We start from the raw sequence: 25924 nt of genomic DNA, 5'->3' as shown, positions 1-25924 counted from the left end.
GGCAGAGTTTGCCGTGTTTCACACCTTCCTTTATACTTACAAAGTAGTATAGACAAGTTTGCTTGCCTTCCTTTATAAGTAGGAAATTATATATATCATGGATGATAGAAAACCTTTCATCCTCTACTGAGGAAGCATCTGCAGCCCCCTGGCAATGGATCTGATTGAACCTTTTAATATATGAGCAAAAACACCGAGTATTAACTGTTGGGGCGTTGCATTTTAGCTTAATCTTATCTTTGTTCTTGTTCTTATCCATTGGCCAAATGCATACCTTCCAAAGAGGCTGGGGTGGGGGGAGTAAGGAGTGTCACTTGACAATGATCAGTCAGCATTGCTGGTTGGATTTCTTTCCTCTCTATAGTTCAGAAATGCTAAGGCCATTGAGCATTCCTTCCACCACCTTGGCTGAGATCATGGGCTGGAACTTTAAAACAGTTTGGGGTCCAGATCAAAGGCAGGCGGGGATGCAATTTGACACTACTGTCCTTCATGTTGGTTCTCTTCCACAATCCTGACCCCAAGACATTTTGAAAGATTCCAACTCAGAGTTGATCTACCTGCAGGCAGGTAGATCAGGTAGCCAATTTAGGCCAATTAGAATTAATTAAGTACCTGTGCTAACTGAGATTTCCAGTTGGCAGTGTGGACAGCCCATGTCGATCACCATGTCCAGACTAACATGGTGGACTCTGGGTGGGAAGTGTGGGAGGCTGATGGATCATGAGAAGACCATCACCTGTCGCCCAACTTCCATAATGGCCACTAAGCCATGGGCGTAGCTGATGGCCATCCCGTCTCTAATCTCAGGATGATGGCCAGGCAGCTGTGCGATATGGAATTCAGCAGGAATCAATAGGATCTACCCAGAATTCATGAAGAACATCAAATCACAGGGCAGAAAGAGTCTAGCAAAGCTGTTTACTAACATCCACAGAACAGACACCATTCCAAACATTTGGCACCAGTCCAAGACAGTGGCCATTGCCAAGCCAGGGAAGCCACTGGACAATTGCCCTGCTCTCAATAACATATAAGGTCCTGGAATGCCTCCTGCTAAACACCCTGGAAACAGAAACTGCCCCCACACAACAGGCAGTTTTTCGCACAGGCTGCAACTGCTCCAAGTAGTTCCTGATACTGACCTCATATTGAGGTCAGTTTACAGAAAGGCCTGAAGACAGGAACTGCCTTTGTTGACTTATCCTGCGTCTGTGGCGCAATCTGGCGCACAGGTATGCTGCTGAAACTTCAAAATCATCCGGTCTGTGAAAACCCGACAACGAATCAACTCCATGAGCAGCAAACAACAGTTCCATGTGCACCTTAGAGATTAAATCAGCCGCCCAGGTGGAACCAAAGGGATCAGTCCTCTCACCGGCTCTCTTCAACATGTACACCAGTGATCTCTTTCCCACAAAGTCACAGCTTTTTACATATGCTGACGACTTGGCTCTGGCTTTCCAGGTTAAGGAATTTCAGGACTTTGAGAAAACACTCACTAAAGATCTATGTTCTTTGGAAGTCTACTTCAGAAAATGGAGATTTTGACCAAATGCTGCCAAGACAGTCGTTTCACCTGAACAACTCAAAGGCCAGGGGAGACCTTCATGTCCAGTTCTGTGGCCGACCACTCACCCACGACCCAATGCCAAATGCCTTGGCATCATTCTTAACCATACATTGACCTACTGGCAACATCTCCAGAACACCAGAGCCAAGATCAAGATGAGAGTGAATCTCTCATGGAAACTGGCACATACCACCTGGGGCAGCAGAGGCAACACACTATGTACTGCTTCACTTGCCCTGTTCTACCCAACAGCAGAGTACTGCTGTTCAATCTGGCCCAGGAGCAGCCACACAAATGTGGCAAATATTCACCTCTGGGAAGTCATGAGCATTATTTCTGTGACGTTGAGTGTGCAAGTACATATTGAACCTCCTGATGTCTGCAAAGAAAACATCTTCCTCAAAGAACACCACCAACTGACAGCTAACGAAGCACTCACACTAACACAGGACCTCAAAAAAAACTCAAGCACTTGCCTGAAATCCCGCAGTCCCCACTGGAACACACTCCACACCCTATGAATGGATGGCATCCCCACCTATCGATAGTGCACCTCCTGGCTGACTGCAAAAATCACCAGCTGCACCCTGGTAACTGACCCAAGTGGTGAAGGCCCAAGTTTAAACCTTCCATGGAAAACCTAGATAATCCTTAACCACTTGAGGACAGGCCAGGGAAGATGTGGTCACTTCTTCCAAGTGGAACATGAGGAACAGCTCAAATTGTGACTGTGGCCATCCAAGTCAGACCATTGCCCACGTACTGAACTTCTGTCCTAACCCATTCCTGTTAGCATCACGACCATTCACACTGTGTCAGCTGAAGTTGTTGAATGAGTTGTTAAACTTGATATCGCACTATAACCACTTCCCCAGCCAAAAGCATTAAAAAAAAGGCTGTAATGTTTTTTAAAAAATAAAATTAACATGCCCACTTGTCCCTTGCAGTCTGCATCTTCACATTGCAGCTCCCCCTAACCAGCGGTGCTGCCAATCGCTGAGTGCTGTAGGGCCTCCCAGTTAATGGTCTTCCAACATTGGGAGCCTGCCCACCGTCCATAATTGGATGATGAGCCTGTTCCCTGGCCTTTAATTGACTCGAGCATCGAAAATTGCTGTGGACAAACCTAAAGTACACCATGTGGGGTCAGGACATGAAACAAGTATCTATGCTCGATTCCCGATCCCTGGTTAAAAATTCAGCCCCATCTAATTCAGCACAGGGATTGAACTTGGTTTGTGAGGTTCAGAACCACACTGGGTGATACATTTAAATATTGAACCTTATGTCAGCCTAAAAGGGAATTATTAACATAGATGTTTTTGTGAGTGTGGACAGAGTGTGGCTGCAAATATAGATTTTAGTCAATAATCTGTTGCTTCTGTTAAAAAATTGAAAGCATTGTGTATGTAAATAATTTCTTTATTAGATTGTGATTTCTTTGAATGCTTTACTTTCTAGTGGTTCAGAAGAAACCTGAGCAAATCTACTCCATACCCAAAAAATCTCAAGATGTTCGAGAGGCCAGCCAGAGGTCACCATGGCCCCCCACTTCACCCATAAGGTCTTCCTTTGCTGCACCAAATAATGATATATACGCTGTGCCCAGAAACCCAATACCTCTTCCCCGGAAAATGAATGTGGTAAGAAATTAACACTGTTTTTGGCAAATAGAAATACAAGGTTAGCAGTGTGACACTCTGCTAGTTTGTTAAAACATTGAAAGTTTTGTAGATTAATGAAGCAGATTATTGAAATAATTGTCAGATAGGGTGAAATGTGTAACAGAATCGAATTGGAATGAGTGAGAATATTAAAGTCTCCTGTTAATTATTAATTACACTAAACACTATTAAAAGTAGACCACCGCTAGAACAAGTTAAACATAGAAACTAGGAGCAGGAGTAGGCCATTCGGCCCTTCGAGCCTGCTCCGCCATTCGTTATGATCATGGCTGATCATCCAACTCAATAGCCTGCTCCTGCTTTCTCCCCATACCCTTTGATCCCTTTCGCCCCAAGAGCTATATCTAACTCCTTCTTGAAAACATACAATGTTTTGGTCTCAACTACTTACTGTGGTAACAAATTCCACAGGCTCACCACTCTCTGGGTGAAGAAATTTCTCCTCATCTCAGTCCTAAATGGTCTACCCCATATCCTCAGACTGTGACCCCTGGTTCTGGACTCCCCCACCATCGGGAACATCCTTCCTGCATCTACCCTGTCTAGCCCTGTTAGAATTTTATAGGTTTCTATGAGATCCCCCCTCACTTCTGAACTCCAGCGAATATAATCCTAACTGACTCAATCTCTCCTCATATGTCAGTCCCGCCATCCCAGGAATCAGTCGGGTAAACCTTCGCTACACTCCGTCTATAGCAAGAACATCCTTCCTCAGATAAGGAGACCAAAACTGCACACAATATTCCAGTGTGGTCTCACCAAGGCCCTGTACAATTGCAGCAAGACATCCCTGTTCCTGTACTCGAATCCTCTGGCTATGAAGGCCAACATACCATTTGCCTTCTTTACCGCCTGCTGCACGTGCATGCTTACCTTCAGCGACTGGTGTACAAGGACACCCAGGTCTCATTGCACATGCCCCTCTCTCAATTTATAGCCATTCATTCCCCTCTCTCAATTTATATCCTCAAGCCTGATCACCATTGAGTTCTATGACAGTCAGCAATAATTTCATTACATAATTACAGTACATTGCTGAACTCCGCTACTTCTGGCTCATCACCCTATGACCAAGGAGGCTATTTTGGTAGAATGATGAAGACAGATACTTAAGTGGGTGTTGTGCTAATAAGACATGTCTGTTTGAAAGTCTGGATTTAGCATGCAATTTTAGGCCTATTAACTGATTACCATAATTTGAACTTGCCTGAAGTTGTAAAAACAGGCACATGCGGATTTAACATTGAAGCAATGATTGGGAGCAATTACTGTGGAGCAGTATATGTGGGATCGATGCACCCACTTCCACCAAAGATATGGAGTGTAAATGCTGACGCACAATGGCAGAAATCGGGATGGCTAAGAACTGAGGGAGAGGGTGCACATGTTCATAGACATGAGACAGGTGGTTCTGTTGGAGGAGATCCAGAGGAGGAGAGGCATTGGGAGATGTCCCAATGAAACCCGCTGGGCTCCATGGGTGGGAAGGCCCATCCTTTTGGGGCACTCTACAGCCTACTGAGGGATCCTCCCGGTGGCACTGACATGGCAACTGTGCTACCAGTCCTTCATGACCCCTCTTCACCCTCAATGATCACCGGGGTCTGGCTACCTAACTGCAGTTTCCCTCAACCAACCTCAACTCTCTTTGAGGGTGCCCTGCCATTGAGGCCCCCCTGGATTCTGATTGAACTGACAGCTCTTGAGGGTGGTAAGGATAACAGACCTGACAGTGGACTGGCAATTGACCGCCACCAGTAATCTGCCACCCCAGGTCACCTCCTGCTTCCGGCCCCAGTGAGGGGACTCCAGCCTTACCAATAAAATCCAGACTGTTGCAGAAAACCTTCCAAGTGGTTTCATAGGTCCCTTTCAAACTTCATCAGTGAACGAACCTTGAAAAGTGAATATGCCTTAAGCAACAATTTATTTACTCTTACACAGCTAGTCGAGAAAGAGCATTTGGTCAAGCTCTATCCACCAAAATGCCATGTAGTCTTTTAATGATTACTAGCAGCAATCTAAGTGGCAATCACGATCCACTAGGTGGCCATTCCTAGCGCACAAACTTCAACTGCTTTACCAAGATGGTGTCTTGCACTAAACGTGGACTAAACCAATATTTCAGCTCAAGACACCCAATCTTGGCTCTCTAGCAGGCTCTTTAGTCCCTAAAGAAGCTAGCAGAAATCACCCACCAGATGTATACAGCATACACACCATTCATGAAGAATAACCCACGGTAACATCTGTTGTCCTTTATACAATGCTCCAGTTGCCTCCTACCAAGATTCTCTACCTTATTTTATCGTCCGCCCAATTTCTTTTCCATTGCAGTCAATGTTGCCCATTGAAGTTAGTCTCCTTGATGGGGACATCACAGTTATTCTTCTCCCTGTCCTCACCCAGTGTTCACCCATAATAAATAAAAGTTTTGGCAAATCTCCCTAAGCACCTCTAGGAATTGTGCCTGATCAGAATTGGGACAGAAAAATAATCAAGAAAGCAGAATTGGAGTTTGAGCCACTGCTGATGTCACAACAGTCTTCATGTAGATAGGGGGTGGTTACTATGTCAGGAAGGTGGGGTGCGATCCGGTCGGGAAAGGAGGAGACTAGATTTGGGGAGGACAGCTCGCCCTTTCTTCGAGTTCCATTATTTTCTGTTGATTTCAATGGAACAAGGATCAGGCAGGTTTTGTAGCAGACTGGCTATCTGCTCCATTTAGTTACCACAGCTAGCAAGCTGGTTTTCCAACAGCTTTCAGCCATTTTAGGAGAGACAAGTTTGAGATCTGGCAAGGCTTATTAGGAGCCTTGTAAGGATACCAATTTGGATTTTCCAGTCATCTGCCAGTTTCCCGACACGATAGGGGCAGTTCAACAGCCAGGAGGTGGGCACCCAGTGGCAAGCTGGGTGCCAGCATCTAATCAGGCCTACAGGCCTTCCCTGCCTGCCTGGATGTGGGTGCAGTCAAAAGCAGCCTGTGTAGAGGGACTGTTGCTCCTTCCCCAGCGCGTGCGCGCATACACACACACACACTAGTGGCCTGGCTGCTTTTTCTACTTTGCAATTGTTTTTTGATGAAAGTTGGTGAGAGAGCACCTGCCTGTTGAAACTTCCTCTCAGTTACTTACCCTTCACTGCAGCCTGCAGCGCCTCTCAAGCTGGAAGACCTCTGATTGGCCCTCCAGCTTTGAGATCCCACCTGCTGCCATTATTGAGCAGGGAAGCTGTCTCTGGTCCAAATCCCACTGAGTGACTCCTGTTTCCCATCCCCAAAGTGAAACAGCCCACTGAGTTGAATTTGGACCTTGCAGTCTGAATATTTGCAGTGTACCTTATTTTCCAGATGAATCAGTACTGTTCAGTCAAATGCACAGTTAGTAGAGTTTATTCTAGTTTCTAGCAGTTTCTGCTGAAATGTGTTTGTTTCAAAATTATCTACAAGAAAACTAAGGGCAAATATCAAATGTTTTCCATATAAAGTTCATGGTGATCTGTTTCTTAAAAGCGAGGTGCTCTGGGTGTGTTTTTGTGTGTGCTTTAAAAGAGTCTACTTGATTACACACCTGTAAAAGGTATGGAAAACTGTCGGTGCCTGTGGAACTGTCTGCCAGCAAGAGTCAGCACCTTCAGGAGATGAAGGGAATAAAACAGCATATTAAATAAGCATTCCGACTGAGAGCCCAGATTCAGATTGTCCATAGATGGAAGTCATGCAAAATGCAAATTTTAAGCCAATAGGTCAAAATGACTCAACTGTAAACAGAAAAAAAATGCAGAACCAAAAGAATCTCTCAATCTCTTCCTTTCCAGCTAAAATCTTTCCTGAACAGCTGTTGAGGGCCTGAATTTTTTGGATGGCGGGGTCTCGCTTCACGCCATCTGAAGAGTCACCACCAACTCTGAGTGCCCCGCAGCCATTTCACGCTTGGATGAGTGTTAAGTGGCTGGAGGTGGGAGTTCCACCCCTCACTTCGAAGGAAGTCCTGCCCTAGAGAGTTGCCGGTCAATCTGATTGGCTTGCAACAACAGCGCTGTAGTGGACAGAAATGGAAGATCAGGAGTACTTCAGAGGCGAAGTCCAGGGGGCAGAGGCCCAAGTAGGTTCAAGGGGTCACGGGGCAGGAAGGTTAGGGAAGGCCTTGGGAGGTGTGAAGGGGATTATTGCAGTCTCGGGGGAGAGGCAGGGGGCGGGCAGGGAGGTCCAGAGGCAACCAGCCCTTAAGGCGGGGAGAGGATGCCGGTCTTCAGAAGGGGGTTTCTGATAGAGAGACCCCCACCCCTCCACCCTACCTTCCCACCTAGGATCTAACTGTTTAATTTCGGCCTTCCCCCCACACCACCTCAATCCTCCCACCAACCCAAAAATTGAGGCTTGGCGAGAAACGGCCCTCGAATGGCCACTAATTGGCCACCTAAGGACCTCAATTGGTGCAAGGGCAAGCTTCCCATCCAAGACCTTGCCCGCCCCAGCGTAAAATCGCTGTGTGGATGGGCTGGATAGGAAGCCAGAGGAAGTCCCACCCCTTCAATTTCACCCCTCCCTTCCCGCCTGAAAACCTGCCAATGGGGAAGTGTAAAACTCTGGCCCGTGTCTTGATAGCTGTTTTCAGTGGCAAAGCCCAAGATAGCATCAACTACAGATACATATCCAGAACCCCAATTAAAATGTTAAAAGAACTCCATTCTCAAATTCCTGTGTGAAATCCAAATGATACAGAATTTTGGCATATAATCAGGATAAACCATTAAATTCACAGGCTAATGCAATGGAATCCAAATTTAGATTTTGATGTTCAGAAAGTTACCTCCAGGGCCAAAATTGTAATTGGAAGGGTTTTGGAAAATTTAAAACAATAATTTTATGTTAAAAAGAAAAGTTGTTTGCCTGCATGCATTTTAATCATCTTTGTATGACATTCCCAGCTTAAAGTTGTCTGAGTTTAATGTGTAAGGATTAGGCACCAAAAATGAAACCTAAATCACTTTTTGCAATGCAGTGTTTTGCATCAAGGGGCGGAATTGTCCCAGATTTGTATTAATTGCGGTAGCCGCAATGGTGGCTTTTGGCGATGCACCATCCCAAACCCACCGCATTAATTAGGCATTCCTGGGAAACAAGCCGTTTCCATGGCAGACGGGTTCTTGTTCGTCCACCACGCCATCATCTCACTGCTTCTTCATGCCGGATGCCATATTTAAAGTGCAGCCACACCCACACCTCTCAGGGCTTCCAGCCCATGACTGCTGCAAAAAAACTGCAGCCCCCCGGTTCAATGACGTGTCCCTTGAGCGCCTTTTGGACACAGTGGAGGCTTGGAGGCTCAACGTGATGTCCTGCTCTGGCCACAGGATGGGCAGCAACCTCACTAATCTGTCTTGGGAGGCAGTTGCAGCAGTGGTCAGCGTCAGCACCCTGCAAAAGAGGACAGCCACCCATTGCTGCAAGAGGATGAATGATCTCCTCCGTTCCACCATGGGAAGTCACTCCCCTCATCACTCTCAACTCACACTCACAAACCCATCACACATCCTCAGGGATCTCACTCACTGCCAATTCAAGGGACATCACCATTCACTCTGTCAAACATACTCATTGTTCTCATCCCATCCATGGGACCACTCACCACCCACACATGCCAGGCATACTTATCATCTGGCCTGGCAGGCATCCTGTTTGCACTCTCTCCATCCCTATTCATGCAGGACAAGCTGGCACACAACAAGATGGAGAGGTCGCTTACCGGTGGAGGAATGCCTGTAATCAAGGACCTCACAGACCTCGAAAACAGAGCCATCCAGCTGATTGGCGAGGCTTTAGACTGTTCCTGTGCTGACAGTGAGGTCGGCAGTGCTCCACCAAGTGAGGATCAAGCAGTACAACATCCTTCAGACATCCATGCTGTGAGTGATGAGTCCTCTTTCACAGGCCACTGCTATGTACTAATTATCTCTCCTTGCTTTCACAGGCACACCTGTCAAACAGCCAACAGAGTCCATGACCCTGGGCCTCCAATCAAGTCCCAAAGAAACCTCTGAAGAGGAATCTGAAGGCACCCTCCCTGAAGACCCATCACAGCGCTCACCCACACCCGCCACCAGCACAGGGGCATAGACCTCAGTGGGACCTAGCTTTAGAGTAACCCCGGGATCACAGTCTGGTGAACAAATCACACTTTATGATCCACAGCAGGAGGCGGCAGGGACTTTCCAGGTTTCTGACACTCAGAGGAGTGCTATAGGCCAGAAATTTGATGAGTCTGAGTCAGATGACGAGCGTCTGGACTCTCAACCATACCTCAGTTGTTGGAGCTATTAAGGCAAGTTCAGGAACATCAGGAAGGGACATCTGCTGCATTCCTCAGATTGCAAGGCATGATGGAGGAATCTGTCTGCCTTTAGGCTGAGGTGATAGCGCCGGCATGCCAACACACCGAGGTCAACAGTAGTAGAATGGCAGCCGCCATGGAGACCTTAGTCCAGGATGTCGCTCCTGCGCTGCTGCGTGGGTTAAACTCCATCGCTGATGCCATAGTTGGCCTCCAACAGTGTGTACACGAGAGGGGTGCAGGGCAGCTCAAGCTCAATTCAGCTACCCCTTCTCGCCAAGGAGTCAGCCTCTTGGGCACCCATAGGGAGGAGGATCAGCAGGTGCACACCCCAAAGCCAACCACCCAGGAGATTCCGGGAGTGTCCAGCCCATCTCAATCCCTTCTTCCTGTGACCCCAGGAGCTCCAGCTCCACAGCTCAAGGAGGGTGCCACTGCCACACAGCAGGACCCCGAAAGCAGGCCTGGGCCCTCCAAGTCTCAGCCCTCCAGAGAACACCCATCAAGGTCATCACAGATAGGGCGTAGCAGACAGCAAGCTGCCTCCACCTCCGCTGTGGATGTACAGGGAGCACCAAGACACAGCGGCAGGGTTAGGAAGATTAAGAAGATATAGTTGCACAGCCTGGGCATGGGTGTTAATCACTTGTACATAATGTTCACTATTGTAAATTAACTCCCAAGAATTTCTCCCTGCCTATGGCTCCTTGTTCTGATGAGCAGTATTTGTGTCACTTAGATGTGAAAACTTTCTACACAAGATAAAGGTGGGTATCTCAGTCCAGGGCCTCTTCCCTGTGCTTTGTGAATGGTTCGACCTCACATTCCCTGGACTCATTACTGATGCCTGCATCTCGAAGGTGCTTGTCAATGCTGCCAGAACGTCGTGGCTAGGCATCACAGAGTTCCGTCATTTGCTTCGTGTACTCTCAGCACCTTTAAGATGGGGCTGGCCCCCATTCAGCACCTGTGACCAGTGACGCTGTGCTCCTGAAGGGCTGAGGTGCTGAAGGCAGACAAAGGATCAGATGCTTTTAAAATTTCATGGCTGCATCTCTATGATATGACCCTGATCACAGAGCACAAGTGAGCTGCCCTCGGTCAGACAGGAGTCAGACATCCTCAGAGACTAGGTGAAGATCTATGGAGTGTCCTTACTGCATGTCGTCATCATCCTCCTGCAATCGAGTGACTATAAGGGCCTCCACTGCATCTCCATGACAGGAGCATTACGACAGCGGGTATGTGCGCTGCCATAAGCCAGACAGGAGCCAAACATTCACAGATGCAATGTGAGGATCTTGTGGTGTCTCCTCACTGCATGTGGTCATCATCCTTCACAAACGTAACAGATATGAGGGCCTCCTGAGCACACCTGCTCCGCCTGGCCAATTCGAGGGCCTCATCGCCGTCATCGTTGCCTTTGAGGACCTCCTCACCCTCATCACCATCGACTTCCTTCTCATCAGAGGAGACCTCCAGCTCCTCCATCTCCTCCTCAGCCAGCTCCTCTCCCCGTTGCAGCGCCAGGTTGTAAAGGGCGCAGCAGGTGACAACGATGCGTGACACGCTCTATGACAATATTGCAGAGCTCCAACAGACCGGTTCAGGCACTGGAATCTCATTTTCAGCATGTGATGGTTTGCTCCACCAAGTTGTGAGTTGCAGCGTGAGCCTGGTTATACCTTCTCTCTGCTGCAGCCTGAGGCCACCACACGGGTGTCATCAGCCACGGCCTCTGCCCTTGTCCCCTAGGAGCCATCCCTGCAGCCTCTCTGGACCCTGGAAGATGTCAGGGCCCAACTGAGAATGTAGGAGTTGTGGACACTCCCTGGAAGCCGTGTGCAGACCTGCAGGATGTGTTTGAGATGGTTGCACACCAGCTGCACATTCAGCGAATGGAATCCCTTGCAGTTAACATAGTTGACCCCTTGTTGCAACGGAGATCTGGGCGCCACATGAGTGCAGTCGATCGCACCCTACGCCTGAGGGAAACCCAAGATCTGGGCAAATCCAATCGTTCTTGCATCCTGGCTTTCCTGGTCCTGGGCGAAATGCACAAAGTTGTGTGTCCTCGCAAAGATGGCATCTGTGACCTCATGGATGAATTTGTGGGTGGAGGCTTGTAATATCCCACAGAGGTCACCTGTGGAGCTCTGAAGGGAGCCACTGGCTTAGAAACTGCAGTCACTTTCACGGCCACTGGCAGTGGATGACCTCCATGTCCCCGTGGCGCCAAATCCTGCAGCAGCTGGCAGATGTGACCAACCAGTTCCCTAGACATGCACAGTCTTCGGCGACACTGGTTCTCAGTCATCTGCAGGAATGAAAGGCGCTGGCTATAGACCCTGGGCCTAAGTAGATGCCAGCCAGTGATGGTTTACTGTGGTTCTTCAGCGGCGTGTGCGGGAGCCCCAACTGCCCCTTCATCCTGAGGGTGCTGCTCCTCCCTCTGCGCAGCTAAGCGCCTCAGTCGCTCTGTTCTCCGCTGTCTTCACTCTCTGTACGCCACGAGCCATACAGCTAGTTCACCAGGCCCCATGTTCCTGATGTACTCCTCCTGCAGGATGAAAGAGAAAGACGTATGGGTTAGCATGATTGTACTAAGAACCTCTCTTGGTTAAGTCTGAGGGCCCCTCAACGCATCCTGGAAAGTGCTGACCACCACTTGGACAACTGGAGATTAGTGCGCTGCATGGCTGCCCGAAACCCCACCTTCCTCCGCCCACTTCACCTGACCAATTGGCAGCAGCTTTGCCCATTGGCATATGCTGTGCTCTCAGCTCAGGCGCAGGCATTCTCCTATCCTGCCCTACAAGGCTGTGCTTTTAGTTTGAACAATGGAGGAGACTTGTCCAAGCTGTGATGATGAAAGTGCAAGGAGCTATGAGAACCTCCATAAGTGGCTGTTCCACGCCCAGCTTTAGCAAGGAGACTGTGCAATGTGCCCAGTCATCCAACTGTTCTGCAGTCCACTAAAATGCTTATTAGTTTGCTGTCTGTGCCCAAGGGGTGTGAAGCTCTGGAGCACTTAGTGGCACTTTCAGGCCTCTGCGTTGCTTGAGTGGGCAGATAAGCTAGAGGCCTGACTCCAATCACATAAATGGCTGCGCCTAAACTGTCTCAGCTGCAGAGGAATGGTCACTTTATACAAGGTGTCCCTAAGGTGTGGCCACTCCCCCCCACCCCAAACATGCTTATGTGCTGCCTTCAACTGCGAGCACTCTGCAACGTTACTGTGTATTCACCTCTGAGTTCCCCACAAAGTGCAGCCTGCCAAGTGCACGCCTTTTATATGCTTTTGTAAAACACGTCAGCATGTAATAACGCCAACTTGGGCGGGCGATCCAGCCAGGGGGGTGAGTCCGGTGGGCTGGGCTGGCCTTATAATGACAGGCTGATGTATTACAATGAAGTTCCCGATGGCAGGAAATGCAGCCCGCCATTGACGGGCTGAGTGGATGACTGCAAGCTTTCACCGATTTTTGACCTTCTCGCCATTTTTCCTATCGTGCCACCAAACATGCCCAACGCCAGTGGGCACGGACAATTCCATCCAAGATTTGCCTTTGAAGTTGATTCCAATGGCATTTTATGACCGTACCTATTCAATTCCAGTGGTGTGAAGGATGAGAATCGCTGCTAAATTTGATGCTGTCATTGCCACATTGTTCACACAGCCATGCAGGTAAAGATCACTGCACAGATGCAGGAACACTGGCTCAGTTTTATTTCTCTTCACTATCCAGCCCAAAGAAATCAAGGCCAGTTGTACTACCCCATTTCGATTTAACTGAGATCAGTAAAAACTATGTGTTAATTTAAATATTTTCAGGTGTAATACAGTGAGATGGAAATATGTATTTGGTATGTGGAAATAGAATACAGCAAAGTCATTTTGTATTTAGTACAAATTATGGGAGGCTATGTCATCGCTGAAGTGTTCTATGAATGTCTTAGTCCAAGATAGCACTTCTTTATAACATATTTAGACACAGATGGTTACAAACAAGCTGCAGCAACAAAGATGAACATCAGCATGGCCCAAAATTTACTCATTCCCAACCCCAGCCCACAACCCCTGGAAGTGGTATTTTACCAGTGTGGGGACAGGTGGCAGGCGACCCACCTGCCTTTATGCCAATTGAGGCCCTATAGTGGCCAATTAATGGCTTCTTCCTGCCGCTGCTCGTACTTTACCAGTGGCAGATGGACATCTTGCCAGCAGGGATGCTGCCCATTAAAATCTGGCAGCCTCCCTGCAGGCTCAAGGGGTTCTTCTGACCAGGCACCCTGTGGCCTGTGGAGGCTCCCCCACCTCACCAATCGCAAGAGTTGCCTCTGCTGGATGTCCCCTCCTCACCCTCATGATCAACCCTCCCACCACACCCCCACCCCTCCCACCACACCCCCAACCCTCCCAGGTCTCTCTGATTGATCCATAGTGCCCCACCCCGGCTTACCTGTGTTCCGGTGCTGCTTCATCGTTGCTGGTCTGGGGCCTGCTGCAGTCCCAGCAGTGGCCACTGCTTCTGGTGGTGCTGTTGAGACTGAAGAGCTACCAGACTTTTGATTGGCCTCAAGGGACGGAAGCCACGACTCTAAACAACTGATTGCTTGCACCACATAAAATTGAGTTGTGGCTTCCCGGCCAGTAAAGGCAGGTTTGCCCATAACTTTCTGGCTGGTGGGCTCGTGCATGATAGTATAGGAAGAGAAGGGAGAGTGTTTGAGAATGTTGGCAGGGGGTGGATGTGTGAAGAAGAATCGATGGGACATTAACTGCACAAAAGGAAGGAGTGAAAAAATTGTACACCTGTTCTTTCTTTCACTGTGGGTCTCTAGGGAGTCACTGAGTTTGTTTTTATTCATTCACGGGATGTGGGCTTCACTGGCTGCGCCAGCATTTATTGCCCATGGGATGGTGGTTGTGAGCTGAATTCTTGAACCACTCCAGTCCCTGTGGTGTAGGTACACCCACAGTGCTGTTAGGGAGGGAGTTCCAGGATTCTGACCCAGCGACAGTGAAGGAACAGTGATAATATTTCCAAGTCAGGATGGTGAGTGACTTGGAGGGGAATTTCCAGGTGGTGATGTTCCCATCTATCTGCTGCTTGTCCTTCTAGATGGTAGTGGTCATGGGTTTGGAAGGTGCTGTCGAAGGAGCCTTGGTGAATTCCTGCAGTGCATCTGTAGATAGTACACACTGCTGCTACTGTGCATCAGTGATGGAGGGAGTGAATGTTTGTGGATGTGGTGCCAATCAAGCAGGCTGCTTTATCCTGGAAGTGTCAAGCTCCTTGATTGTTGTGGGAACTGCACTCATCCAGGCAAGTGGGAAGTATTCCATCACACTCCTGACATGTGCCTTGTAGATAGATGGTGGACAGGCTTTGGGGGTTCAGGAAGTGAGCTACTTGTCGCAGGATTCGTAGCCTCTGACCTGCCCTTATAGCTACAGTATTTTTATGGCTAGTCCAGTTTAGTTTCTGGTAAATGGTAACCCCTAGGATGTTGATAGTGGGAGATTCCGTGATGGTAATGCCATTGAACGTCAAGAGATGATAGTTGGATTCTCTCTTGTTAGAGATGGTCTTTGCCTGGCACTTGTGTGGCACAAATGTTACTTGCTACTTGTCAGCCCAAGCCTGGATAGTGTCCAGGTCTTGCTGCATTTGGACATGGACTGCTTCAGTATCTGAGGAGTCATGAATTGTGCTGAACATTGTGCAATCATCAGCGAACATCCCCACTTCTGACCTTATGATGGAAGGAAGGTCATTGATGAAGCAGCTGAAAACGGTTGGGCCGAGGACACTACCCTCTGGAACTCCTGCAGTGATGTCCTGGGGCTGAGAGGACTGACCTCCAACAACCACAACCATTTTCCTTTGTGCCAGGTATGACTCCACCCAGCGGAGAGTTTGCCCCCTGATTCCCATTGGCTCCAGTTTTGCTAGGGCTCCTTGGTGCCACACTCTGTCAAATGCGGCCTTGATGTCGAGGGCAGTCATTTTCACCTCACCTCGGGAGTTCAGCTCTTTTGTCCATGTTTAAACCAAGGTTGTAACGAGGCCAGGAGCTGAGTGGCCCTGGCGGAACCCAAACTGGGCATCAGTGAACAGGTTATCGCTAAGCAAGTGCCGCTTGATAGCACTGTTGATGACCCCGTCCATTATTTTACTGATGATCGAGAGTAGACTGATGGGTCAGTAATTGGCTGGGTTGGATTTGTCCTTTTTGGGTACAGGACATACCTGAGCAATTTTCCACGTAGCCGAGTAGATGCCAGTGTTGTAGCTGTACTGGAACAGCTTGGCTAGGGGCACAACAAGTTCTGGAGCACAAGTCTTCAGTACTATTGCTGGAATATTGTCAGGGCCCATAGCCGTTGCAGTATCCAGTGCCTTCAGCCGTTTCTTGATATCACCTGGAGACTTCTGGAGGAGGCCGAGATGGATCATCCACTCAGCATTTCTGACTGAAAAATACTTCAGCCCTATCTTTTGCACTGCTGTGCTGGGCTCCCCTATAATTGAGGATGGGGATATTTATGGAGCCTCCTCCTCCAGTGATTTGTTTAATTGTCCACCACCATTTACAACTGGATGTGGCAGGACTGCAGAGCTTAGATCTGATCCGTTGGTTGTGGAATCGCTTAGCTCTGTCTATCACTTGCTGCTTATGCTGTTTGGCACGCAAGTAGCCCTGTGTTACAGCTTCACCAGGTTGACACCTCATTTTTAGGTATGCCTGGTGCTGCTCCTGGCATGCCCTCCTGCAATCTTCATTGAACCACGATTGATCCTAAATACTAAGAAATATTTTCCTGGGCATCTGATACAGGAGGATTGTGCTGATAATGCTGGTTAGCACTAAGGAATCAAAATACAACGTGCTACAGCACACAGAAGGCCGGTGATTAGCCAGCATACTCATGGATTGCCAGTTATAATAATCCTAATAGAGATTTTTTTTCCATCTATTATCATAGTCCCAAAAACTTGACCACACAGGCCCAAAACACAGAAGAAATCACTACTAGATATTTCAGCATAGCTCAGGTATATTAGGACTGAGGTTTTGAGACTGTGGATGAAGTCCAGACTGCTGTTTGAACTTAACTGGTCCGTGGTGCTCCATTTTTCAACCTGAACTCTAATTTATGGTTTTTAATAAAAAGGACAAAGAGATTTTCAAACATGTTCGGTAAAAATAATAAATTAGGATCAATTAATAGAAATAATTCAATAAACAATGAAAAAAATGTGGACTGCACATCATTCAAGGATTCTAATAAAAGGTCATTGAACTGACAGTTTCTCTCTCCACAGATGCTGCCGTACCTGTTGAGTATTTCCAGTATTTTTTGTTTTTATTTCAGATTTCCAGCATCTGCAGTGTTTTATTTATCGGTTAAGTATCTGTTGAGTTAAACATATGAATAAGTATGACAGGATCAGAGTCTGAGGTGATGTGTGCAGTATGATATCAATAGATTTTTGTTAGTTCAGGGTATCAAGGGACATGGATCAAAGATGGGTAAATGTAATTGAGGTAGAAATCAGCCAGGATCTATCTGAATGACAGATTAGGTGTGGGGGGAATGGTCTACTCCTGTTCCTATTTTTCTATGTTTCTATATTAATCATTCCTTGATTTGGTATGTAGGATTTTTTTTTAAATCAATATCAACGTTTCCATCTTTATCAACTGGATTTAGATGAATCAGCTGCTCCCTGCAGCATTGCTGTTCTTATCACTTGACAATACTGCGGGCTCCAACTGATGATGAAGAGCAGTGCAGCTTAGAGAAAGGTAAAAAGGCTGAAGGAGAGAACTGGTTAATTAAAGCCTAGTCATGCATAATTATTTATTTTACAGACAAAACCCAGAATTCGTAGAGGAAGAGCCATTTACAATTGTACAGCAGATCATGCTGATGAACTTACATTCATGGAAGGAGAGGTGATAGTAGTTATCGGAGAGGAAGATCAGGAGTGGTGGGTATGTATCTATCTAATGATCTATGATTATACTACCACACGGAGGCATTCATCAACCCTCGGCCTGTTTGGTGCCGATGCTTTCTTTACTTTGTTGCACTTATTACTTTGCACGAAAATGAATAATAATTCCTTTCTCACCCCCTTCATTGATTTACAATGCAGAAGACAGAAAACAGTCACTCAGGTGAGATCAGAATGAGTGGTTCCATAGCATCCATAATGTTTTAAATCATTTTTGTTTTGAATGCTATTTGAGATACATGCATTATTTAAAGCTCAGTGCAGATGAAGTACGTGACATCTGAGCTGGTAATGTGATTTCCACAGGGCCACGGTTGGTGCCCCACATTAAACATTAAGATTTTAGTGGATAATAGGGATCAGAGCAGTATATGGTGCATGCGAATTGGTGCCCAGTCTGTTGTCTAAACTAAATATCAATAGCACAATCCTCCAAGATATCAAAGTTTTCTTTCCCTTCATTCCCAGGCACAAGGGTCACTTGGCAACATAGAACTAAACCTTATATTTGTTCATAATTACCATCAGGAGTAGAATTATTTTGCAGGAAACGTGGAGTGCTGTGGCTGGAAATGGGCTGCATCTGAGACAAAAGAAAGTGCATGTTCAGTATTGCAGTGTACTTCATTTTGCTATAATTACTTATAATTCTAGCTGCTGTGAATAATAAAGGAATCATATGGGGCATGAATTTATCTTTACTATCATAGATATGTCAATATAGCTCAGTTTATAGCTACACTGAATCACAATTGTAGGTACATGTGCCACAACAAGAGTTGAATATGTAATCTAGGCTGATAGTCAACTGCGGTACTGAGACTACTTCATTGCCAGAAGAGATATTCTTTGTTTAATACTGAAGTTCATCTGCCATTTCAGATGAAAGTTGACATTCCCGTGCTAATTCAAAGAACGGCAGGACATTTTCTTAGTGTATTGATCAAAATTCCTCTCAACCAGTGCCATTAAACAAAGATTAACTGGTCATTCCTTTCATTGCTGCTTATGGTATGTTGCTAGTGAAGAGTGACGTAATTCTGAGATGTTGTGGGAATAGAAGTGATGAGGCAATAGAAATACTGTGAACAAACCAATAAGCATATAATTAGCAAAAAAAATCTAATTAGACAGATTCACAGATTAGAAATAGCTTAGTGCCCTGGGAAATTTGCTGTCAAACCAGTTTTATGAATTAGCTAAAGCAGTAAAATCTATGATTAATTTTGACTGTATTCATAACTGTTATCCACTTGATACCAATCATATAACAAAATGTCTCAGAGTACTCTACAGGAGGAATGGTGAACATCTTGCAGGAAGTGAGGCAGAAGTTAGGGAAATTTTCGAGAGGCTTTTAAAGAAAGAGAGGAAGATAACAAGATGAAGAGGTAGAGGGAGAGTCTTCCAGAGTGCAATGATGTGATGGCCAAAAACGGTATGGGGCAGAGAGCACAAAGGATATAGTAATCTATACTTAGATGAGTGAAGGGAACTCGTGCTAAAATAAGAAAAAGGTTCACAGTTATATAGTGCATTTCATGTCCCAGGTGCTTTGCAGATATTGTCATGGCAAGATTCCACAAAAAAAGCAATGAGATGTATGACCAATTCATCTTCTTTGGTTGTGTTAGTGGCAGAAATCTTGACCAGAAAGCCTGAAAAGTTCTCTGATATTCTTCAGAAAAATTGCAATGGGATCTTTTACATCCATTTTAGCAGGCAGATGGGACCATAATGAATAACAAAAAACAACAGGTGTAATTTTTAACTTTGTCTCAAAGCCCTTTTAAGGTTTGGGCCTCAGCTGAAATTAAGTGGCAAGTGCAAGTGGCCAATGGCTCCCCAGGTGCAGCATGCCACAGAAGGCCAAAAATCAGCTGTCTTCTGCACAGCCAGCAGATCAGGCCTAGCGGTAGGAAGATGTGATCTGGGTTGGGGTGCAAAGGTGAGAACAGACTAGCAGAGTTGCTGTAATTTTGTTCCTCACGGGCCCCACACAAATCCACTCTCCCCTAAAAAAAACACCCCAAGCTGTTTTGGAAGCAGCTTCTGTATGTCTTTTAGATTGCTCCAAACCTGGTACAAATGGCCTAGTGTACATAGTTGCATGCTCTTCACATTTGTACATGATAATTGGTAATTATGAACCTACAACTGAAGTTGCAAATGTGAACTCCTTCCTGCTTTGAGCAGAATTGCTGTGTGTTCATTTAAAGGCCTGCCTGAAAATTGAATCAGTCATGAAGTCATTACGGTACAGAGAGCCTTTTGATGAATCAGTCGGGCGTTTGGCAGTTAAGGGATGTCCAAAGTGTCCACCTGGTTTTCCTCTGTTGATTGCCTTTTTTTGTCAAGAAACAGTAAGCAAAAATTGTCCCCAGCATCTCTAACAATGCAGCACTCATTCTGATCTGCATTCAAGCAGTGCGCTCAAGTCCTGGAGTGGGCTTTGAACCCACGACATTCTGACTTAGAGATGAGAGTACTGAACTAAGCTGACACAATGTTGAGGATTTTTAATTAGCTAAATCCTTTGAAATAATAACACACCTTGCATATTACATTGCACTGTTTCAATAATGGAAACAGTGGGCATTCTCAAAGTTCTCCAACTCGACTTGATTTAAATGACTGTTCATTTTTTTTTCTCCTTCTGGTAGAATGGCTACATAGATGGACAGCCACACAGAAAAGGTCTTTTCCCTGCATCTTTTATCCAGCTACAAACAAGCTAACAGATCCCAGCCTTCAGCCTGGGCAATTAAAGATAAGACCAATGTCATTCGCTTCTTCTGAATCATTTACTCCTTGGAGTTCGAAGCGTCTGTCAATTTTACTGAAAGTCAGTCGTCATTTGAAAGTCATCTCTAATGACCATGAACAGCGAGCCAGTCCTTCTAATGCAACAGCCCTTCCGAGGGGAGAAGTTATACTGGTACATTGGCCAGTTCGATGAAACCCTAATTGGTGGGTCACCTTCAGGAAAGACCTAGATTGCTGTTTTAAGGCAGGTTGCTGTTTAATTAGTATGGCGCTAAGTGTATGCCTTACTGTACTTTGCTAATGTCTGTTGGTATATAAAAAGATTATTTCTTTCCAACAAGTGAAATTATTCAGTTATACATGTTTAAGAATTTGAAATGGTAATCAAATGCCATTGTTTTGAATTAGCCATATATATATATATAATATATATATAAATATATATATTTGATATATATATGTTATATATGAAAAAACCTAGTGTTAGAAATGGTTGTGCTCGAAGAGGTCAACACATGGCCACATTGACTGATGTCAAGCGTCTAATGAGGAGAAGGGAGCATCTCTCCTATATGTCGTTGCTTTCTTTGCTGTCACTTCCAAATAATTCTCTTGAGCAAGCAGAAATTATGACAATCTGTGATGGGAAATAGCCTCCAGGTGACAGGGGATGAAGAATGTGAGAAAAATTATGGAAAAGTTTATGTATTTTTATTTTTAAAGATGGCACGTAATAATTTAAAAATGCTAAATGTTGATAAAAATGAATTCCTATACTGTATTTAAAATATGATAGACTTTGGATTATCAAACCTAGTTTGGATTTGTGTTTACCATGCAGTAAATGTGCTTAAATGGATGACTGAAATTCAGAATATGGATCAAGATTAAAATTAAAAACGTTTCCTCTACCCTACCCCGATCCCCTTCCAAATGTATACCAGGAAGGAGGGGATACATTATGTTGATTGGTCGTTGCTTATAGTTGTGAATGGCTGCACAGATTTGTTTGGGGTGAATTTATACAAGTGAACTACCTCTTTGGAGTGTGAAATGAAAACAAAGCACTGGAAACACTCAGCAAGTCTGACAACATCTATGGAGAAAGAATCAGAGTTAACGTTTCGAGTCAAAGAAAGTCAATGAGTCATATTGAACTCGAAACATTAATTCTGATTCTCTCTCCAATGATGCTGCCAGACTTGCTGGGTTTTCCCAGCGCTTCCTGTTTTTATTTCAGATTTCCAGCATCCGCAGTATTTTGCTTATATCTTTGGAGCGTGAACTGCTTTTCCTTTTGAAATTGTTAAATCTCAGTAACAGATTTCAGGAATGCAGCAGCACCATCTAGAGTTTGAACAAAGCAGTTGTGAAAGTGACTTGTGCACATTGCAACCACTTTGTGCAAAAAACGGTGCTGCATATGCGATAAATGATTAATCGGGCAGTAAATATACTACTGGATTTGCATAAAGTGTAAATTGTGACTACGCTATCACTGGTCCCCTCCCTTCATCCTGCATGGTCATCATTAAAAAAAATACAATTTTGTTAATGGTAAACTTGTTATTAAACAAATAAAACCAAACTATCAAATCATCATATTCACTGCCAGGTTAACTGATAACAGTATTAGTCCCAACTGTGGATTTGTTCAATTTTAATTCACTGTCAATCTGATCTGAAAAGAAAAATGAAGATGTTGATCCTGCACAAAGCCGCTATTGAACTTGAAATGAAGCCAGCTCAGCATTCCAGAGAGAGCTCTGAATGAAACCTGGATCCGTTCTAGCTTGGAACCACATAAGCAAACTGTTGATGCCTTAGATGATTTTATTCCTAATGACTCCTCCTACCCCTCCCCAACACCTCCACATGAAATGACTGTCACACATACTGCCGCTGTGTGGGTATAGTGATGAGATCTGCAATCACTTGATTTGTACAAATAAGGCTATGTATTCCTGATTAAATATAGAAACCAAACAGAGTCAAGATAAAATGACTGGATCAATGCAATCTGATTATGTTTTTTTTTTATTATTATGTTAAGTGAAACAGAGTTTCGGAATTCTGATTCCTATTCCTGGCTACTGTACCGAATATTCTTTCTCTTGTGTACTTTAAAGGTGAATGTCACCTTAATTATCATTGCGAATAAATTGAAAGCTCAGTTAATTACTTAATCATTATGTCGAGTTTTATCATTTGGGTTTTCTTCTATTTTTGTGTTTGTAGAAAACGCAGCTTTTCATTGACAGGGCTGTGTATCTGATAATCAAAAAGACATTTGTTGTGATATTTTACATTAGTGGTTACATAGGCTGCTCAGGCACTCCTACCTGTTCAAAATACAGAATCACCAGGTCATCAGGTTAAAACAGAAGTCAAATTTATTTATAACATTTATAATCACTCACAAGCAAAGAACATACACAGATTATTTGCAATACAATGTTTAACTTGCATACTACTTTCAAATGTTTCCAAATATAAAATAATGGTGTCCAAAACCATAGAACCTTTTTCAGAATCGTTTTACTGAATCTTTCAAAATATAACTCGGACATCTTTTCAAGCCTGGAACCCCAACTCAAAGCCCCATCTGGAAGCAAATTGCTGAAGTTAGGGAGCTACGGAACAAGGACAGTCATCTTCAATTAGATCCTGTTTTGCTCTCCCTCCTACATCAGACTCAGGTCAGGGTAATTGCACCCATCTTGACATAATCTGAATCCTCCTATATTTCCAGCTTCTGACCTCATCTACATATTGCCCCTCAGTAACATCAACACTAGTGTTTTGGTGGGGGAGTGTTGGGGAAGCACCAATTTCATGATGCTGTGTCCTGTGCTCGTATGCACCTTGAAGAGTGTCCAACGCCATATTGGTCCAGGCGATATCAAGGAGTTTCTTTCCTACCACTCTTGCCCCCTCCAAACACATCCCCCAGCTACTCCCACAAAACTGTCGACCACCCAACTTCCCTTAATGGCTACCATATTATTTGATCTTGTTAACAGTTCCCTGTCTTCAAGTATTGTACTACTTCCTTCAAATCTGCCACCATATCCACACCATAACTGAGTTTGCCTATTTCCACCTCTGTATCATCACCTGACTCCATCCCTTCCTCAGCAGCTGCTGAAGCCCTCGTCCATGCCTTTGTAACTTTAGATTTGGCTCGTCCAATGCCTTTGCCCCCATCCCCCCAATCTCTGTAACCTCCTCCATCCGTACAACCCTCCGTGATTTCTGTGCACCTCTAATTTTAGCTCCTTGAGCTTCCCTGATTTAAATCCTGCTACCATTGGTGACTGCCTTCAAGAGTTAAGGCCCTAAGCTTTGGAATTTCCTCCCTAAGCTATATAATACAAGTTGTCGTTTCTGCTGATGTGTCTTGAATGGGCACTGAGCCAGTGCAGAATCAGGAAAATTAAGCTGTGGTGTTGAATAGTCCCTCACAAGATCTCAGCCTCCTTGCATCTGCCAATGGCACAGCCACCCCCTTTCACCATTGAGGATGGAAATAGAAATTACAAGTGGTTTTAAAAATTGGGGAGCTGCAAATTGTATTTTCAGAACAGCATCTGCATGTATTTTTTTTTGGGTACATGGGGCTTGCTACTATGATTCTTTTTTATCTCTATCACTAATCATATCCCCAAAAATTGCCCATCCTCCCTAACCTTCAAACTGGTCCACCATCTTCAAACAGGTTCATCTTTCATAGCTTTCAAATAGGTCTGTTCTGGTGAGTTTTGTATGGTAGCTACAAACACAGCATATAGCACACCACAAAGAATCTTCACACATTGACTCACATTTTACACAATTGATATGTTCATGCTTTTGCAGATGGTATTGTGTGAAAGGATTGCACATTGTCATCATGTTTGTGAGGTCTGGAGTGGCACCATTCCTGAATCCATGAAGACCTTGTGCAACAATTGTTGTTAAGATAAAAATATTCATGATAATTTGCTCAGCCACAGATGTTGCATCATTTGTTGCTAAGGTGGCCTTCAGTGTCCAAAACACTAAATATCAGTGAGTGTGCTTAATGGCATAAAAACTATCACTGGTCTAAATTGATTGCATAAATCATACTCCAGTTTTATTTATCTAGAAAAGAAGGTGGGGATGTTATTTATAGAAAAATTGAAAAAGTGTAGATTAACAATAGAGTTATAATTCCAAAATAGACTGTGATTTGGGAAATATTGATGGCTAAAAGGAGAAGGATTTTTATTTGTTGTTGGTTGGTTCAATACTCAGTCAGTTTGTTGTTATTCCAACAAGGAACGAAGGATTGCTTTACCTGCTTCATGGTGAAGAAGAGAAGCAGGTTGACAACCATAATGCAGGGGAGTATTTGAAAAAGAGTGATCACAATATAATTAGAAACAGTGTAAAAACAGAAAGTGAAAGACAAGGACAAAGGTACTTGATTAGGAAAATGCAAGCAAGATAAAAACAGATCACAGAATCTCACAGAGCAGAAGAGGCCCTTCAGCCCATCGAGTCTGCACCGACACGTGAGAAACACCTGACCTACCTACTTAATCCCATTTACCAGCACTTAGCCCATACCCTTGAATGTTATGACGTGCCAAGTGCTCATCCAGGTACATTTTAAAGCATGTGAGGCAACCCGCCTCCACCACCCTCCCAGGCAGCGCATTCCAGACCGTCACCACCCTCTAGGTGAAAAGTTTTTCCTCACATCCCCCCAAACCTCCTGCCCCTCACCTTGAATTTATGCCCCCTCGTGACTGACCTTTCAACTAAGGGGAACAGCTGTTCCCTATCCACCCTGTCCATGCCCCTCATAATCTTGTACACCTCGATCAGGTCGTCCCTCAGTCTTCTCTGCTCCAACGAAAACAACCCAAGTCTATCCAACCTCTCCTCATAATTTAAATGTTTCATCCCAGGCAACGTCCTGGTGAATCTCCTCTGCACCCCCTCCAGTGCAATCACATCCTTTCTATAATGTGGCAACCAGAACTGCACACAGTACTCCAGCTGTGGCCTCACCAAGGTTCTGTACAACTCCAACATGATCTCCCTACTTTTGTAATCTATGCCTTGATTGATAAAGGCATGTGTCCCATATGCCTTTTTCACCACCCCACTAACATGCCCCTCCGCCTTCAGAGATCTATGGACACACACGCCAAGGTCCCTTTATTCCTCAGAACTTCCTAGTGTCATGCCATTCATTGAATACTTCCTTGTCAATATTAATTGGCAAATAGAACCGTAGGTTAAAATGGGGAATATAAAACAGGAAATCAAAAGGATACATGTTAAATAATTTCCTGTAAGCAAAATAGGAAGTATTTTGAATATTGAAGATCGGAGATTGGATCAAATTTGGGAAAAAAAACAATTATTTCCGAATTACAAGGCAGAAAAAAATGTAAGAGGCAGGACAAATATAAAGGGTTTAGAGGAAAGGATTAGAAAGGATAAGAAAGCAAATGAGATCAAATTAAGGATAAAAAAACTTAAGAGTAATACAAAAGTTCT

The 25924-nt window shown here is 45.0% G+C and overlaps 1 protein-coding gene across 4 annotated transcripts in view; it reads left to right on the top strand.

The window, feature by feature from the left end:
• Positions 1–20506, top strand: part of LOC144688382 (arf-GAP with SH3 domain, ANK repeat and PH domain-containing protein 1-like) — a 258589-nt gene extending 238083 nt beyond the window's left edge. For all 4 annotated transcript variants that reach the window (XM_078554857.1, XM_078554855.1, XM_078554858.1 and 1 more), the window contains 3 exons: positions 3035–3216; positions 17478–17600; positions 20287–20506. In XM_078554857.1, the coding sequence (XP_078410983.1) occupies positions 3035–3216; positions 17478–17600; positions 20287–20361 (380 nt within the window). In that variant the 3' untranslated portion in view covers positions 20362–20506. The remainder of the gene's footprint in view (positions 1–3034; positions 3217–17477; positions 17601–20286) is intronic.
• The last annotated feature ends 5418 nt before the right edge of the window (positions 20507–25924 follow it).

Source organism: Cetorhinus maximus, chromosome 13, assembly GCF_964194155.1.
Source record: "Cetorhinus maximus chromosome 13, sCetMax3.hap1.1, whole genome shotgun sequence".
Lineage (NCBI taxonomy): Eukaryota > Metazoa > Chordata > Chondrichthyes > Lamniformes > Cetorhinidae > Cetorhinus > Cetorhinus maximus.
This window is presented reverse-complemented; position numbering and strand designations above follow the sequence as displayed.